The sequence below is a fragment of the Indicator indicator genome, chromosome 17 (assembly GCF_027791375.1).
Source record: "Indicator indicator isolate 239-I01 chromosome 17, UM_Iind_1.1, whole genome shotgun sequence".
Lineage (NCBI taxonomy): Eukaryota > Metazoa > Chordata > Aves > Piciformes > Indicatoridae > Indicator > Indicator indicator.
This window is the reverse complement of record NC_072026.1, coordinates 18900353-18915702: the sequence shown is the minus strand read 5'-3', so window position 1 is coordinate 18915702 and position 15350 is coordinate 18900353. Positions and strand designations below refer to the sequence as shown.

At 44.0% G+C, this 15350-nt stretch overlaps 1 protein-coding gene across 1 annotated transcript in view; it reads right to left on the bottom strand.

Annotated features, from left to right (window-relative positions):
- Window positions 1–3722: 3722 nt before the first annotated feature.
- MCF2 (MCF.2 cell line derived transforming sequence) overlaps window positions 3723–15350 on the bottom strand; it is a 51507-nt gene continuing 39879 nt past the window's right edge. The window contains exons 22-29 of the mRNA XM_054388422.1: window positions 13811–13903; window positions 12220–12298; window positions 11617–11680; window positions 11028–11134; window positions 10835–10947; window positions 10404–10516; window positions 8778–8878; window positions 3723–3763 (exon numbers count right to left, since the gene is read on the bottom strand). Coding sequence (XP_054244397.1) covers window positions 3723–3763; window positions 8778–8878; window positions 10404–10516; window positions 10835–10947; window positions 11028–11134; window positions 11617–11680; window positions 12220–12298; window positions 13811–13903 — 711 coding nt within the window. The remainder of the gene's footprint in view (window positions 3764–8777; window positions 8879–10403; window positions 10517–10834; window positions 10948–11027; window positions 11135–11616; window positions 11681–12219; window positions 12299–13810; window positions 13904–15350) is intronic.

Genomic DNA, 15350 nt, shown 5'->3' with positions numbered 1-15350 from the left:
CTGAGATGGTCTCAGCCCCCAAATCCTGAACCCAGAGGCTGCAGTGGATGAGGTGGGGAATGGCTCACACATGTCCCAAGGCCAGAATGCCACGGGCATTGCCCACAGCTGCCATATGGCACCATAGGCAAGGGGAACCCAGCAGGCACTGGGTGCTTTGGGAATCATCTCTGTAGCAGGAGCCCACGAGATGAGCAGACAAAGCACTGCAGTCTCAAGGTAGATGTTTTCATGAGACAGGCTGAGCTGGATCATGGCTCACTGATCACCATTTGAGGCTATGGGGAGACCTGCTCACTATCTACCTCAAAGGAGGTTGGAGCAAGGTGGGGGGTTGGTCTCTTCTCCCCAGTAACAAGTGGTAGAACAAGAGGAAATGGCCTCAAATTGCGCCAAGGGAGATTTAGGTTGGATATTAGCAAAAATTTCCTCAAGAAAGGCCACTTTCTGCAAGAGTGGTCAGATATTGGAAGAGGGTTCCTGGGAAGGTGGTAGAGTCACCATCCCTGGAGGGGTTCAAAAAGCATGTAGACATGGCTCCTCAGAACATGGTTTAATGGGCATGATGGTGGTGGGTTGATGGTTGGACTTGATGATCTGAGGTCTTTTCCAACCTTAATGATTCTATAGACAGCAAAAAATGCTTCTCCTATGTCAGGACAGTGTAAAATTGAATGTAAAACTGGCTGTATAATGACCTGAAATCTGTACAAACCTCATCTAAAGGTAGTGGCAGGCTCTGTACTTTCTGGGGAGCCTTGTTAGGATTATCAAGACAGCTGCTTAGTGCTCATCAGCTGTCCTCATCTCCATATTCATCATGTTGGAGACTGCAGGCATGGGTGTTCCTGGTGAGGATGGAAACAGAGCATCACCCTCCCCACATCAGCTTGTGGGATGTCCCCTGAGCACAGATAGTGTCTGGCCTGAGCTGGTGGCAGAAGCCTGGGTGGGTGGTGCATGCCCCAGGCACTGCTGGCACTGAGGCACAGGGAAGGGCAGGTGACATCCCAAGGAAAGCTATGCTGGGCAGAGGTACTGTGCCAGGCTGCCTCCAGACACTCATTTCAGTTCCCAGATCCAAGGGAAGGGAACAGTTGCAGAGGAAGTTCACCAGCCAGTGCTGGCTGCTCTTGTATGGCCATCCATGGAATTCTCCAGGAAAAGGTCCCAGGGAAACAGTGTGCCCTTTGAGAGCTGGCATGGCACCCCATGATGCCTAGCATGGGCAGCTCCTGCAGAGGTTTTGCCATGCTGCCCACACCATACACAGGTCCATGACATGTCCACAGAGGCAATATCCTACTGCCAGGGATCTCCTCCCTCCTGCCTGGTGACATGCACCCCCAAGACCACCTCTCTTCCCACACCACCTGGAAAAGTGTTGTGGATGCCTGCACAGCCCTTGTGCATCCACCCATAAGCAAGCTCCCTGGGCCCCAACCCAGAGGTTCCTCCTTGGCAGCACTCCCCCAGTGCTGGGATGCAGAGAAGGAGGCGATGGAGACACCCTGAGCCAGGACAGGATCTCCACAGCTGCTATTTCAGACACCAGTATGAGTGCTAAGGTGGTGTCTTTCCCACTTTCACCTCCACTCCATCCAGCAAGAAGCTATTTGAATCATCTGCATCATCATCATGCATGTGAGAAGGTTATATTTGTTTCAAAGAAATTCAATAAAACCAACACTGTGAGGATTGTAACTTTCTGTCCTCCAGAATGACAGCAGAAGTATCTCTGGACAGAATTGCAGATTCTCGTATGAATTTATTTAACAAGTTTTTAATCCTTAAATATAGATTTAACACAGGGATTTTTTTTTACAGGTACATATACAATATAGTTCATTTAAACTTGCAGTCAGAGAAAATCCTCTCCTGTAATTTATACATGTACATGAAGAGCCTAAGTTCAAGAGTGTACTGAAGGTAACATCCCATGTCGTGTGCAAAGTTCCCCAAGTTAAAAATCTCAGACTGTACATTCAGCTTTGCAGAACTTATCCACCTCATAAATTAACAAAAGCTTAGATTTAAAACTATGGAAGACAAAACAAATTAAAACAAAAATTAAACCCATGTAATATGCAATGTGTGCTGAGACAAGTATTTACAGCTGTACCTCAAAAGTGTACCCTTACCACAAGAATTGTTACCACTTACAAACAGCCCCAACAGTAACTTAAGAGACTTCCACTTCTCCCCCCCGCCTAGCAAGTGCATTGTGACCAGTTTAAAAGTAGACAGAAATAACCTTCAGTGACTTAAAACCTCTCTGCTGTGATAGCCAGGTAGCTGAAGAACGCTGGGATCTTGCAGCATTGCTCAGCTGGTCAGGTTTTGGAGGGGTTATCTGCAATACTGGCCACTTGAACTGGAGAAATGCCCACCATTGTGGTGGGGAACCCCCCAGCAACCACAGCCATCACATAGTCCAACAAAAAATGGTCACCAAAAAGCCCCCACCCCAGTATGTTTAACTTAACAGCTTGGTACTGTGTCTAAGAATCCATGTTTCACAAATGAAAAGTCAGGTCATGAAGGTCCCCCTTGAGTCCATGGTATAAAAGATTCCACTTTGATGGGACAGAGCAACTCCACTACTGCATGCATCCTACAAACCCTGCTCTGAACACAGTCAGGTGCTCTTTGCACACATCTGCTTAAAAGTCAAACCACCTGCACCTACATGCTACAAAGGCAAAACTAGAGAAAGAAACACAAAAATCCAATTACGAGTCTCCAGTAGTCCTTCTTCTGTCTCAAAAAATTCAAGAGAAGCATTATTAAAGATGCTGAAAAGTACAGTCTTAAACCACAAGAACATCCTTAGTGCAAACATGGACATTTCACTTGGATTTATGGCACGTGTTCCAAAAAGTACATACATTTAATGTAAACTTCAACACTTGCTAGATACAGGTTTCAGCTTTGGGACGCTTCGGGACCCTAAGTGATTGATGACAAGCCTGAGTTGTCAGTTTGATCTGATCCAAACCTCACTGCAATCCAGGGGGGACTGACCACAGTGGGCTGGAGTCAGACCCTAAGTGCAAAGAGAGGATCTTTAGTGTTATTGCATTGTCACACGTGAGTCAGCCAGATGATGCTCTTACAGAACATTACATTCACATAGCTGAAGGAGATATTTAAGAAAAACCCATTCATAAAAATCAATCAAGCAGGACACACAGCTTCTTTGTTTGTTTTTTGGTTGTTTGGTGTTTTGTTTGGTTGGTTGGTTGTGTTGTTTGTTTTGCTTGTGGGTTTGGATTGTTTTGGTTTTTTTTTTTTGTTTTGTTTTACCAAAACTCAGCTCTTTTATTTACAACTTCAACAGTTGTCAGCTAATAAGTAGGTAAAGCCTTCAACCTGCAGAGGAAATTTCAAGCATCTAAACAAAGTGTTCAGGAAACTGTAGTGTACTTCTCTGATGAAACATGATGGATGTCATGGAAAAACAGCAGGTAAAAACAATAACAAAATACTGTACTTTCCATACAAGAGCAAATAAAAACCAAAACCAACAGAAAGAGCAGAGAATGGCTTCCTTTATGACTATGAGAAGCTGCTTAGGACCCCAGTCCTGTTCAGTGCAGATGAAGCTGTGGAGGTCTGTGAATGTGATGGACAACTCCAACTATTGTGCTATTTCTCTGTAACACTTAGTTGAAAGCTTCCAAAGAGCATCGAAAATAGGATGCTACTAGTTCACCCTTAAGTCAAGGGGAACTGAACTTTCTTGTGTTACACAGGGCAGCATCTATAAAGTAATGAAGAATGATGTTAATATTAAAGCATCTTGTTCCCAGAAAGACATTGTTCCCTGTAATCATGTAACATTTGTATAACATAAAGAAGAAAAGAAGTGCACTCCCGTGGTTCTCCCTAAAAGCTGAACTCCCATTAGCTTCAGAGAGAGCCTTGTCTAAGGCAGCACCATTTCCATCACCTATCAATTGATTATCACATCATGGCCAGCTGGTATCTTCTCTAGGCTCCTGATTTTGCTCAGAATGGTTTGCTACAGCATTACAAAACAGCTCTTTTGTGAAGCTGGCTGGCATTGAGGGTTGTACAAGGAGACCCTGCTTTGTTTGAAAGGCCAAAAGGAAATCAGCATTACCTCCAATGCACCCTGCATAAATGCAAAAGCCTGTGGCTGCAATCATTAAAGTGCATGAGTAACAGTGCAAACAGCTTTGCTGCAGCTGCAGAACTACAAGTGGCATCCAAACAGAACATGGACAAAATCTGCACGTTTCAGCTAACATGCTCATGCCAGGCTGCAAGAGCTCAGCCACACAACACTCTTACCAGGCAGATTCAAACCACATGGCCTCAGAAGCCACAGAAAGGGTTGTCTCAAGCTCACCATAATCAAGAGGACAATCCCCACTGCCCTGGCTAGCAGGAGCAGGGGACAGGAGACCTTGGGCTTTCGGGCACTAACAGTGGGGAAAAAATTTCATCTGCTTTACTGCATGAAGAGCACACACAGAGGATCCCCTTAAGGCTTGGAAGACACAACTTGGCAATTGAGGTGTTAAAATGAACTAGGAGAAGGTCTGGTATGTAGAACAGGAGCCTGTGTCATCCTGAACCCAAGTGGGTGCATGTGTTTGTGCCAGGACAGAGCACCCTTCCACACCTGCTCTGAATGCTCCTTACCTTTGGGCTCAAGGCAGATTTTGCCCTGTAAGTTTTTTTTAGCTGTTAAAAAGAACTTGAAATTTGTAGCAATATTTCTTTGATTTCAAGGAAAGGCATTTATCATTGTCTCCATTTGAATCCTTTTTTTTTGTTGTTCTTCAGGCTCCTCCATTTCATGTTCTTTCTAAAATTAATCAGCATCATGCAACCTTCACACAGAGAATGAAAACTGGACACTCTGCCCTTCTCTCTGCCCAGCTTTTAAAGGTCAAGTGCAAAAAGCTGAAAAGGCTTTGACCTGATGTGAAAATTAAGGGACCAAACAACATTTCCTTTTGCTTGCATCTCTTTAGTGCTTCTGAGAGAAAGGAAGAGCAGGGACAAAGCTCAGCCTTGATGAGAGGGGAGGTGGTAGGACATGAGCACTGTGTCACTGAAGTGAAAAGGAGTCACACATTTGCTTTGGGTTATGGCAAGGACCTCACTTCTGCCATCCCCACTCTCTGTCTGCCGTGAAGTGGGTGCTGCAAGGCAGCTGAGAGGCCAGATGTCTTTTCCTTCACTGACACAGGTGCTGTCAAGTGCTGTAAATCATGATCTTTGACATGATAGCAACCAGAGGTCTTGCAGGCATGTTTTTTTGTTCTGCCCCACTGCGGAAGAGGAGTTGGGATTGTAACACTGCAGCCCTCACCTTCATGGAGCCCTCACCTTGTGCCCTTGTGCAAGACACAATCTTGCATCTCCTTGGTAATGATACAAAAGTCAAGTCATTTGACCAGGCAATGGCTGGCCACTTGAGCAAGGCAGCTTAAACACATGGGTAAGTCTCAAGAGTAGCTATTTTCTGAATAATGCTTTTTCTGAGTTCTCTCCAGACCTTTTCCATTTTTGACATCTCTGTGTTGTCACCTGCAATATGAAGCTATTTCTAAGGGATACACATTAAAAAAAAAAAATCCACCATGGATATTATCTATTCAGAAGAAAGCAGCAAGGATTAATCTCAAAAATTGCAGCTAGAGGCATGCCAGAAGGAAAAATGGTTTTCAAGATGACCTCAAGCCAACCATCTTCCTCCCAAAAGGCCTCCTGGGCTGATATCCAGGCCAAGATTCACAAAAAGTTTAATAAGGCTTCTCCCCCACACCTCTGCAAAAGATGATTGGACTAAAATATTTGTTTTATCAACAGCTACATGGCATGGCCAATAGGAACCACTCACCTATCAAGCAAACTACCTATGCAGCCATGTGAGGAAAGGAAGAAAAACCATCTGCAGATTCATTTAGGTGTTGCAAGCTCAGCTTTGCATGTGAACTGTCCCCTTGGCAGGGTGGTGCAGGAAAACAGCAGGTTTGCAAGGCTGCAGTGGTCCAAGAGTGGGGCATTGACTAAATACACATCTGATAACTTCAAATGGGCAGCAAAAAGTTCCCTGTACCTCCATTATGATTTGTACTGGCTCAGCACTGGAATTACTAGCAGAAGGAGAGAGGAACAGCTTGTAAGTGAGCAAGTATCAGCCATCCTCTGGTGGGAGGGTTTCTTTATGGCCACAACGTAAATCTAAGAGAAAAAAATATTAAAGCAAGGGAACCATTTAATCTGTTCAGCTAAAGGCTTTGCACTGGAAAAAAAATCCCAGAATTCTGGTTGTGAAATTCCACAACTGGAGATACAGCAGGAGCTGAGTAATAATGGAGACACTACTCCTTGCAAAGGGCTAAGGACTGCCTCTGCCCCAGCCCTGATGTGACTCCAGCACATTCTAGCTCTTGGGGACCCCATAACATGTTAGTCAAGTTGAGCCTGCTTGCATGCCAACAGCATTTCAGCACAAGCATGAGGGTTACAGTGCTTGCTCCTGCCCCTGCTTTGCTCTACGAGCTTGGCTGCCCAATTCTCCCACTGCTATACTGGAGCAAGAGCTCCATCTACTGAAGAAGTAGAAAACAGAGCCCAATCCAGCCCATATCCCAGAGCAGTTGGTGCTATGAAGTCACCCCTGCTGTAAAATGATTAGTCCACAGAGGAAATGGACTTGCTGAAGGCAAAGGTGTGCTGGAAGATCAGTTTTCAGAGTTCAAGTACATTATGCTTATAAGGACACATGACTGAAAAGCTCTAGGAATAGCTCTTGGAAAGAGCAGGAAAACATCCTACATCATCCTACAACATTGCCTGGAGTGCATGTAAAATTAGAACCGTGCCTAGAGACTGTAAAACATCATCAGCCACAGCAAGAGAGAACAGAGGTAACCTTAGGGGAAACAGAGCTCAGTGCTGCTTCTAGACCCTGGCAACATGACCGAGAAGCATCTGGGCAGCGATTTGAGGCTTCTAGGAGGAGCTTTCTGTCTTTCAACTCATGAAATACTCCTTAGTTAGTAATCAGCAGCTTTGTAAACCAGCCTGGAGCTGTGAGTCTTTGGGCTATGGGGGTTACGCCCAGTGACAAAGCAAACTGGGGCTCCAAGTTTGCCAGCACCCTATTTTCAGGATGCATCTATGGCACAGCTTGTGGTCCAGGAGCTTGTGAGATGTGACAACCAGGCTCCTCAAAAAAAAAAAAAAAACCAAAAACCTAGTGTTCCAGGGTGGGATCACACCAAAGTGAATCCTCTCAGCTGTGCTGCTAGCTCACTAGAAGCTGTCCCTCATTTCACCTCCAGTCTGTGAAATTTGATTGCCCTGCAGCAAAGGGGATAAAAAGCCATCTTCCTCTATAGGAAGGATTTTGCTGAAATATACTGCAAAACCATCAAGACCTAACTGGAATTTTCAGCTTTTCAAAAGGCTTCCTTCCTATTTAGCAAAATACTGGATTTTCATCAGAAAGTATTTAAGAAAAGATCTCCTTGCAAAATTTGTTTCCCATGGCCATAACTGATGGATTCTCTTCTTTATTTTGCTTTCTTTTCTTTTATTTTACTTTCTTTCATTTTACTTTACTTTCTTTTATTTTACTTTCTTTTATTTTGTTCTATTTTATTTTGCTTTCTTTTCTTTTATTTTGCTTTCTTTTCTTTTTTAATTTTTGAATTTTACTTTCAAAATTTTATTTTGGTTTTTTATTTTATTTTACTTTTTAAATTTTACTCTTAAAATTTTATTTTACTTTTCTTTTATTTTGCTTTATTTTACTTTCTTTTCTTTTGCTTTATTTCGTTTTGCTTTCTTTTATTTTGCTTTATTTTACTTTTAACATTTTATTTTACTTTTAAAATATTATTTTATTTTACTTTCTTTTGTTTTGCTTTATTTTATTTTACTTTTTTTTACTTTCTTTTCTTCTCTTTTACTTTCTTTTCTTTTCTTTTACTTTCTTTTCTTTTCTTTATTTTGTAATGGGCTAAATCCAGGTGGGTTTCCTGGCTCCCATCACAAACCCTGGTCTCCCATTTCCAGTGGACAGCATGGTGATGAGGCAACACATGGAGCAGTGATGTTGTGTACATGGCAAGGGTGACAGGCTGCTCTTAAGGCATTTTCTTGTGTCATCTGTTACATTTCCCTATCTATTTCTATCCACATTCACAGCTAGAAAATGAGAATAATTACTTTGGAGACTAGAAGCCTTCTGCTGAAACTTGGTAACCTGCTTCTAACTTTATTCTAATGATGGCTTAAGGAGCAGGCAGCAATGAAGGCAAAGGTGAGGCTGCAGAAATGAAGCATTGCCTTGAGAGTGCTGGGGGTCAGCCCGTGGCATCGTTTGAAGCAGGAGGAGATTTGGCCTAGGTACCTCCTGTTCACACAGGGGTTGAGCTACAGCAGCAAAGAGGGAAAACAGTCATGGGAATCCCTGGTCAGACTCCATATCTCTTCTCCCCAAATCTTCCACCCAGTGCTCTTGCAAAAAAAAAAAAAAAATCATCTATACTTTTAAATGCTTGGTTTTAATTTCCTAGTGCCTAAAGTCACAGAAAACTCTTAAGGTGTTAACCAGCAGAAAAAGCTTAATTTACTACTTTTGCAGGCTTTTGGGAGCAGCTGCTTTCTCTTTTCTTTTCCCTGAAGAGGCATATGCAGGCAGATTTAGTACATCAAGTGTAATGCAAATGGCTTAAAAGACCTGGTTGGAGTTATGAACTATTTCTGCTAGGCGTGCTATATGATACCTGCAACTTTGGCATTCCGAAATCTGCAGTCACCCACTACGATCTGCAGACTGTGGACAGGGATCCAGCCTTCTTTTCTTCTGTTTAGGTTTTTCACCAACCTTTGAATGACAACAGCATTAGGGAAAAAAAAAAAAAAAACAAACCAACCCAGGAGCACTTTGATATGGGCATGTTCTACACAGTTGTCAGTGCCACCAACAATTTGTGCAGACCAGGGAAGAGGTTTAACAGGAGCTGGGCATGCATTTAAAGTATTCTTCCCATCTAAATTTAGGAACCTAATTAAAAAGCCTACATGGGGAATACAGTTGCCTTGGGCCTCTCTTCAGCGGGTGGAGGTGAACAGGACTCTCCAGAGCATACATTACCTTGCCTGAGAGCTCCAAAGATGCTAGATTTCCTTCAACTGATGAAGCCAAGAGACATTCTTTCCTCACTTTTCTGCTATTGAGCTAGACTGATAGAATTAATTTAGTCAGAGTACTATAAGCAAATTCCAGCCAAGATTTAGGTAGCTGGAAATACTCCTGCTCGGAAAACTACACCCCCTCTTTCTCAATCATGTGGTGAAATTTGGGCTAATAAAAACATTTGGTGTGAGAAATCTTTGCCTGCCATTGGCCAAAACCACCATGAGAGGTGATGAGCATTCAGCAGAATTCAGTTTGTTGTTGTTGATGTACCTCTTGGTTTTGCTAACAACAAACTGAATGTTGCAAAATGCAGTTGGACTAGATCATCACTGTCCCTTCCAACTGAAATATCATAGCCTAGTCTATGCCACTCTAGTCAATTTCCTCTTAAAGGGCAAGGGCTGTAGAGTCAGCCAAGAAACCTCTATGGGACACTTGTGCCTGTGCATTTATGGGCTAGTGTCTGCACAAATCTGACTCAGGTTCCTGCTAAAATCACCCCTCCCACACCCTGAACATTAGTAGCTGCACTCTCCCCTGATGAGATTCTGAGCTGCCTGAGGAGAGCTAGTCAGAAATTATCCTGGACAGAAAAGACAATCAAGAAAGCTCAGCCAGTTGCTGAAAAAAATCAGAAGAGGGCATCCTGCCCTCTGGGACAAGGAGACTAATGGCTCCACAGGCAGGAGGATGAGTATAGTGATTTTTTTTTCAGGCAGTGCTCCCAGCCATAAGGAAAGAACCAGCTTTGAAGTCTAATGTCGTGAGCCACAGCTTCACATACAACAGAAAGATAGTCCACAGCCATTAACCAGGCATCTCTTGTACAGCTGCTTGAGGGAGGAAAACGTCTTGCAATGACTCAGTATCACTATTAATAAGCCCAGAGTAACAAAGCCAACAGCTGAGCAGGGGTGGGCAAAAAGCTCTCACTTGAAGCATCATCTGACATGGGAAGACTGTGGCAAGGGGGACCATGAAGATGTTGGTAAAACAAAGCTTGCCCAGACTCCCATGGCAAGGCAAGTCCTGATGTGTTTTTCCAGGCCAAGCCAGTGCATCTTGCCAAAGGGATAAATTCTCCAGCTATCTGGAATAGTCTAAAATTTCATCAGAAGTCACAATGAGCGTATCACCAGGCAAGCAAGGTTGCACAGGACTGCTCTGCAGGCTCTTAGAGATAAGGCAAAAGTAATCCTAAAATACCTACCACTGTCCCTCACCATCTTCATGCAAAAGTTGAATTTCATCCCCGTTTTTCACCAGCAGGTCCTCTGATCCTCTCCTCTTGCAGTCTGCAAGGGCTTTGTATTTTCCTGGAGACTGTGATAATAAGGGGAAAAAAAACAAAAACCAAATCATCTTATTTAGCTGCATTTCATATCACACAGCTGTTGTTTCTGAGTGCTGCAGGGAACGTGACAGAGCCCTGTCAGCTACCTTAATTAAAGCTACTTCAAAAGAAACTGAGACTTGAGACATCTCCTCATTGCCCAAATTGAGATATGGAAAAACAGTCATGAACAAGATACATCCATTATCCAGTGAAGCAAAAAAAAAAGAAAAAAAAATCCAACCCAAAAGAACAACCCTAAGATGATGGAGAACAGCAGCACCCTGAACTTTGGGTGCTGTACTAACCAGCTGGTTCCCATCCTCCTCCTCAGTGTCCGAGCAGTTGGAGAGGTATTGGTTACCCGACCACTCCTCCAGCCCCTCGCAGATTTCCAGGGACTGTGACATTCCTGGCCAGCCTGCAAGACAGCATGCAGCTCAGTGGGGGCACCCCAACAACCCACAAAGTGTGCCCTGAAGGCAGGGGAAGGGTCCGTACTTCTGTGGGGCTTGTTCTGGGGGGACACGAGCCCACTGTCCAGCATCACCGGGCTGGTGCGCTCCGAGTCGTTCTCTTCTGAGCTGATGGAGGCTCTCTGCTGCTTTCTGAATGGTGGAACAAAAAGGAAATCGCTCTTAGTTTTACTTTAGGAATAAACATGAACTCCAGGGGGTGCTTGTAAAGCAGGGCCAGAAATAATAATGGTACTTTTTAATGTGTGCTTCTATAATGGTTAAGGATTTCAGTGCTTGGTTTTAGTTTTTGAGGAGGGGAAAATAAATTTGCTGCAGCATCTTTCCCTGAATTTCAACAGCAGCTTTGATCTTTGGCTCCGCTTGCAGAGGAGCCACAGCTCAAGCTGTGCTGCCAGGTGAGCACTCAAGGGTGCCCCTGACAGTCCCTGTCCCGAGACCAGTGCCACCAAAGGATGAGCAGCAGCACATTCCTTCTGTCTCCTGTCCAAAGGTCTCAGACAAAAATGGGGTGGGGGACATAGCACAGAGCCAGGAGATGGCCAGAAAGCACTTGGGTGCCTAATGATTAGGGGGTACCAGAGACCGCCCCCAGTCCAGCTCCTAGGACTCACCTATCAGTCAGCTGCGATGAGAGCGGGAGCTGGTCCATGCATGAGCTGGGCTGCTGCTTCTCCACTGTGGGGAGGACAAACACCAGAAAAAAAATCCCATTTTTAATTAGTAATTGTCATTAGTAATTGTCATGAAGCAAATCTTAAAAGTTAAATCTTTTGTTCAACCCTCATGCTTTCTGTTTACAGAAAAATAGACCTAGAGACTCTTGGCAAAGTACAGACTCGGTTATGATTAAGGTGGTAGGGTAGCACAAATCCAATAGTGAGCATGCCACTGAAGACTCTAATATGCTTAAAACTACACATCTGTTACGTATCTTGTTGAATTAAGCCCCTGATAATGAATGTGAAATAATCCCCAAGATAATGACAACAAAAAGGTACTTCTGTAATTCATTTTCAGATCTGCACCTGGCCTTTACCGCTCTAACTTCTGTTATTTCCCTGTAATTTAAGACCTCACTCAAGTATGTTGCTACCAGGCTTCTTCTGAAAAATCCATTCTCTGCTGAGAATTAGTGGATTTGAAGATTAGCAACGTGAAAATAGGAAAGGTTCTGCTGCAGAGCGAATGCCACAGAGAAATTGGTCAAAATGTACCTTTTATGAGCTCCTGCTGCTTGAACAAAATTTTTCTTATTTCATTCAACCATGCCATCTTCAGATCTACTGTTTGAGCCTGGAAGAAGGAAAAAGTGTCTGAATTTTGAATTAAGAATCTTCCATTATACAAATCTTTTCCATGCTGTAATTAGCTGAAACACCCTTTTAGCCAAAGCCACCACTACATTTTAAACGTTCTTGATCTTTTAAAATTGATGATCCCCAGAAGACCCAGGCAAAACCCAGCGGAGCCATCACTACCACACAGGGAGTGAGGGCAGAAGCACACATGTGCAGGACTCTGACCTCCTTTACAAAATACCTAAAGGGCCAAATCTGCCTTTTCAATCTATGTGAACTTGGCTACAGACATCTGCTTTATGATTCTGAGTTGGCTACCATGTTGTAACACAGGAAAAAAAAAAGCTGGGCAGAAGACTAACTAAAAAAACCTAAAAAAACAAAACTCAGCCAGCAATATTTTCCCAGAGGGTTTTCCTGGAAACACCCTGTTAGGCAAGCATTTCACCTCCAGAACTTTCTATTCAAAATGCTACAAAAGGTTAAAAAAAAAAAATCAGGAAGAAATCAGGTTAATCAGGATACTGTTTGTGGATGAGTTGAAAGAAGGCCAACAGCAACCTGGCCTGCATCAGCAATAGTGTGACCAGCAGGACCAGGGAAGTGATTGTACTCAGCACTGGTAAGGCTGCACCTTGAGTGAAGTTTTGGGGCCCTCACTACAAGAACACTGACGTGTTGGAGTGTGTCCAGACAAGGGCAACAAAGCTGGTTAAGGGTCTGGAGAACAGGTCTGGTGAGGATTAGCTGAGGGAACTGGGGTTGTTCAGCCTGGAGAACAGTAGGCTGAAGGCAGACCTCATTGCTCTCTACAGCTCCCTGAAAGGAGGTTGGAATGAGGTGGAGGTCCATCTCTTTTTCCTGGCAACAAGTGGTAAGATGAGAGGACATGTCAAGTTGCTCCAGGGGAGGTTTAGGTTGGCTATAAGAAGAAACTTCTTCACTGAGAGGGTTGTCAAAGACTGGCACAGGCTCCCCAGGGATGTGGTCTAATCCATATCCTTGAAGGTGTTTAAAAAGAGGCAGAAATGTGGTGCTGAGGGCCATGGTTTAGCACTAGAGTTAGAGAATGGTTAGACTTGATGATCTTAAAGGTTTTTTCCAACCAAAACGATTCTGTGAAAGGCTACTGGAGGTAGCATCTTGGAGGAGAAGCCTTTGCCCTGGGAGCAGTTCTGACATCAAGCTGCAGAGGTGCCTGTGGCATGCTCCATTAAAAAGGATGAGGCTTATTTCCTAGCTCAGCAACATAAGACCCTTAAGCCCAGTAAAACTACTGGTCTGTTTGAGATGTCATCTGGAACAAAGGCTCTATTTCCAAGAAGCAATTCTGCCTCCACTTTAAGATGCCTTTTACTGGACACCAAGGATAAGTTGCTGAGACATGGACAAAGAGGAAGGAGAAATGCAAGTTAAATGTTTGGTAATCCCATAAAGAGCAATGGGAGAAGTTTCCTTAAGGGTGTTGTGAGGATGTGCAAATATCCAGAGTCTTGGGGCCACAAACCTGCACCACATAGACCTCTTCGCGCCCACTGTACCAGATCTCGAATTTCCGATGGTCTCCTTTCACATTCTCAGTTATTCCAACTGCATTCATCTGCAAATCCAGAAGAACCAAAACATTAAACACACTACAAATCTTTCCCTCTCCCCTATGAATCCAGACATTTTGCAGCATGTTAAGCAAACCTGCTTCCACCCAGTTTAACACATTTCATCAACTTTAATTTCAGAGGCAACCGAAAGCCATTACCTGACTTATCCCTTTGATTTTCCACCAGCTTGCTGTATTTGCAAAAGCTTTCTGAAACCAATCAATGGACTTTAGGGGACAATCATTTGGGAATCAGTGGAACTAACTCAAAAGTCATCTCATAACTCTTTCAGTACGAAATTTCTCTGATGAGGCTTAAGAAGCTTTATAAATGCACGGTGTGTTATTTTTCTACACACATTATTCCTGCCATATTATTCTACTCTGCCCTAATGAAGTCACATCTGGAGTACACATCTGGAGTCCAGTTCTGGGCTCCCCAGGCCAAGAGAAACAGGGAACTGCTGGACAAATTCCAATGAAAGGCCACGAGGATACTGAGGGAACTGAAGCATCTCCCTTATGAGGAGGGGATGAGAGAATTGGGGCTGTTTAGCTTGGAGAAGAGCAGATTGAAAGGGGATCTTCTGAATGCTGATCAATAGCTAACGAGTGGAGATCATGAGGATGGGGCTGGGCTCTTTACAGTGGTGCCCAGTGATAGGGCAAGAGGCAATGGGTATAAACTGCAACACAGGAGTTTCTCTTGAACTATTCTACAGTTTCTAGTTCTGTGCATCTCCCCTGGCATACCAGTTTATACAGAATCACAGAATGGTTTTGGTTGGAAAAGATCATCAAGTCCAACCAAGAAGATCCTACAAAACTGCCCAGGGATCAAGATATTAGAAATTATGGATAATCTGCTATGAAGATATGAAGGGAAGTGCCAGGTCTGCTTATTCCTGTTAGTGGATTTTGAAATTCTGTTTCCTTCCCTGACCAGGATTTATGGTCCCTCATCTGTTGGCTCTTTGCAATGCAGACCAAGGTGGGGTAGTGGAGAGCTCTGGGATGGCATTCACAGAATCACAGAATGTTAGGGGTTGGAAGGGACCTCCAGAGACCATTGAGTCCAAACCCCCTGCCAGAGCAGGATCACCTAGGGCAGGCCACACAGGAAAGCATCCAGGTGGGTTTTGAAAGTCTCCAGAGAAGCAGACTCCACAACCTGTTTGGGCAGCCTGTCCCAGTGCTCCATCACCCTCACCATAAACAAGTGTCTCCTCATGTTGCAGTGGAACCTCCTGTATTCCAGCTTGTACCTGTTGTTCCTTGTCCTATCACTGTGCAACACCAAAAAGAGCCTGGCATCTTCCTCTGCACACCCACCCCTCAGATATTTATAGACATTGACAAGCTTCCCTCTCCTCAGCCTTCTCTTCTCAAGACTAAACAGCCCCAGGTCTCTCAGTCTTTCTTCACAGGAGAGATGTTCAAAGTCATCTGG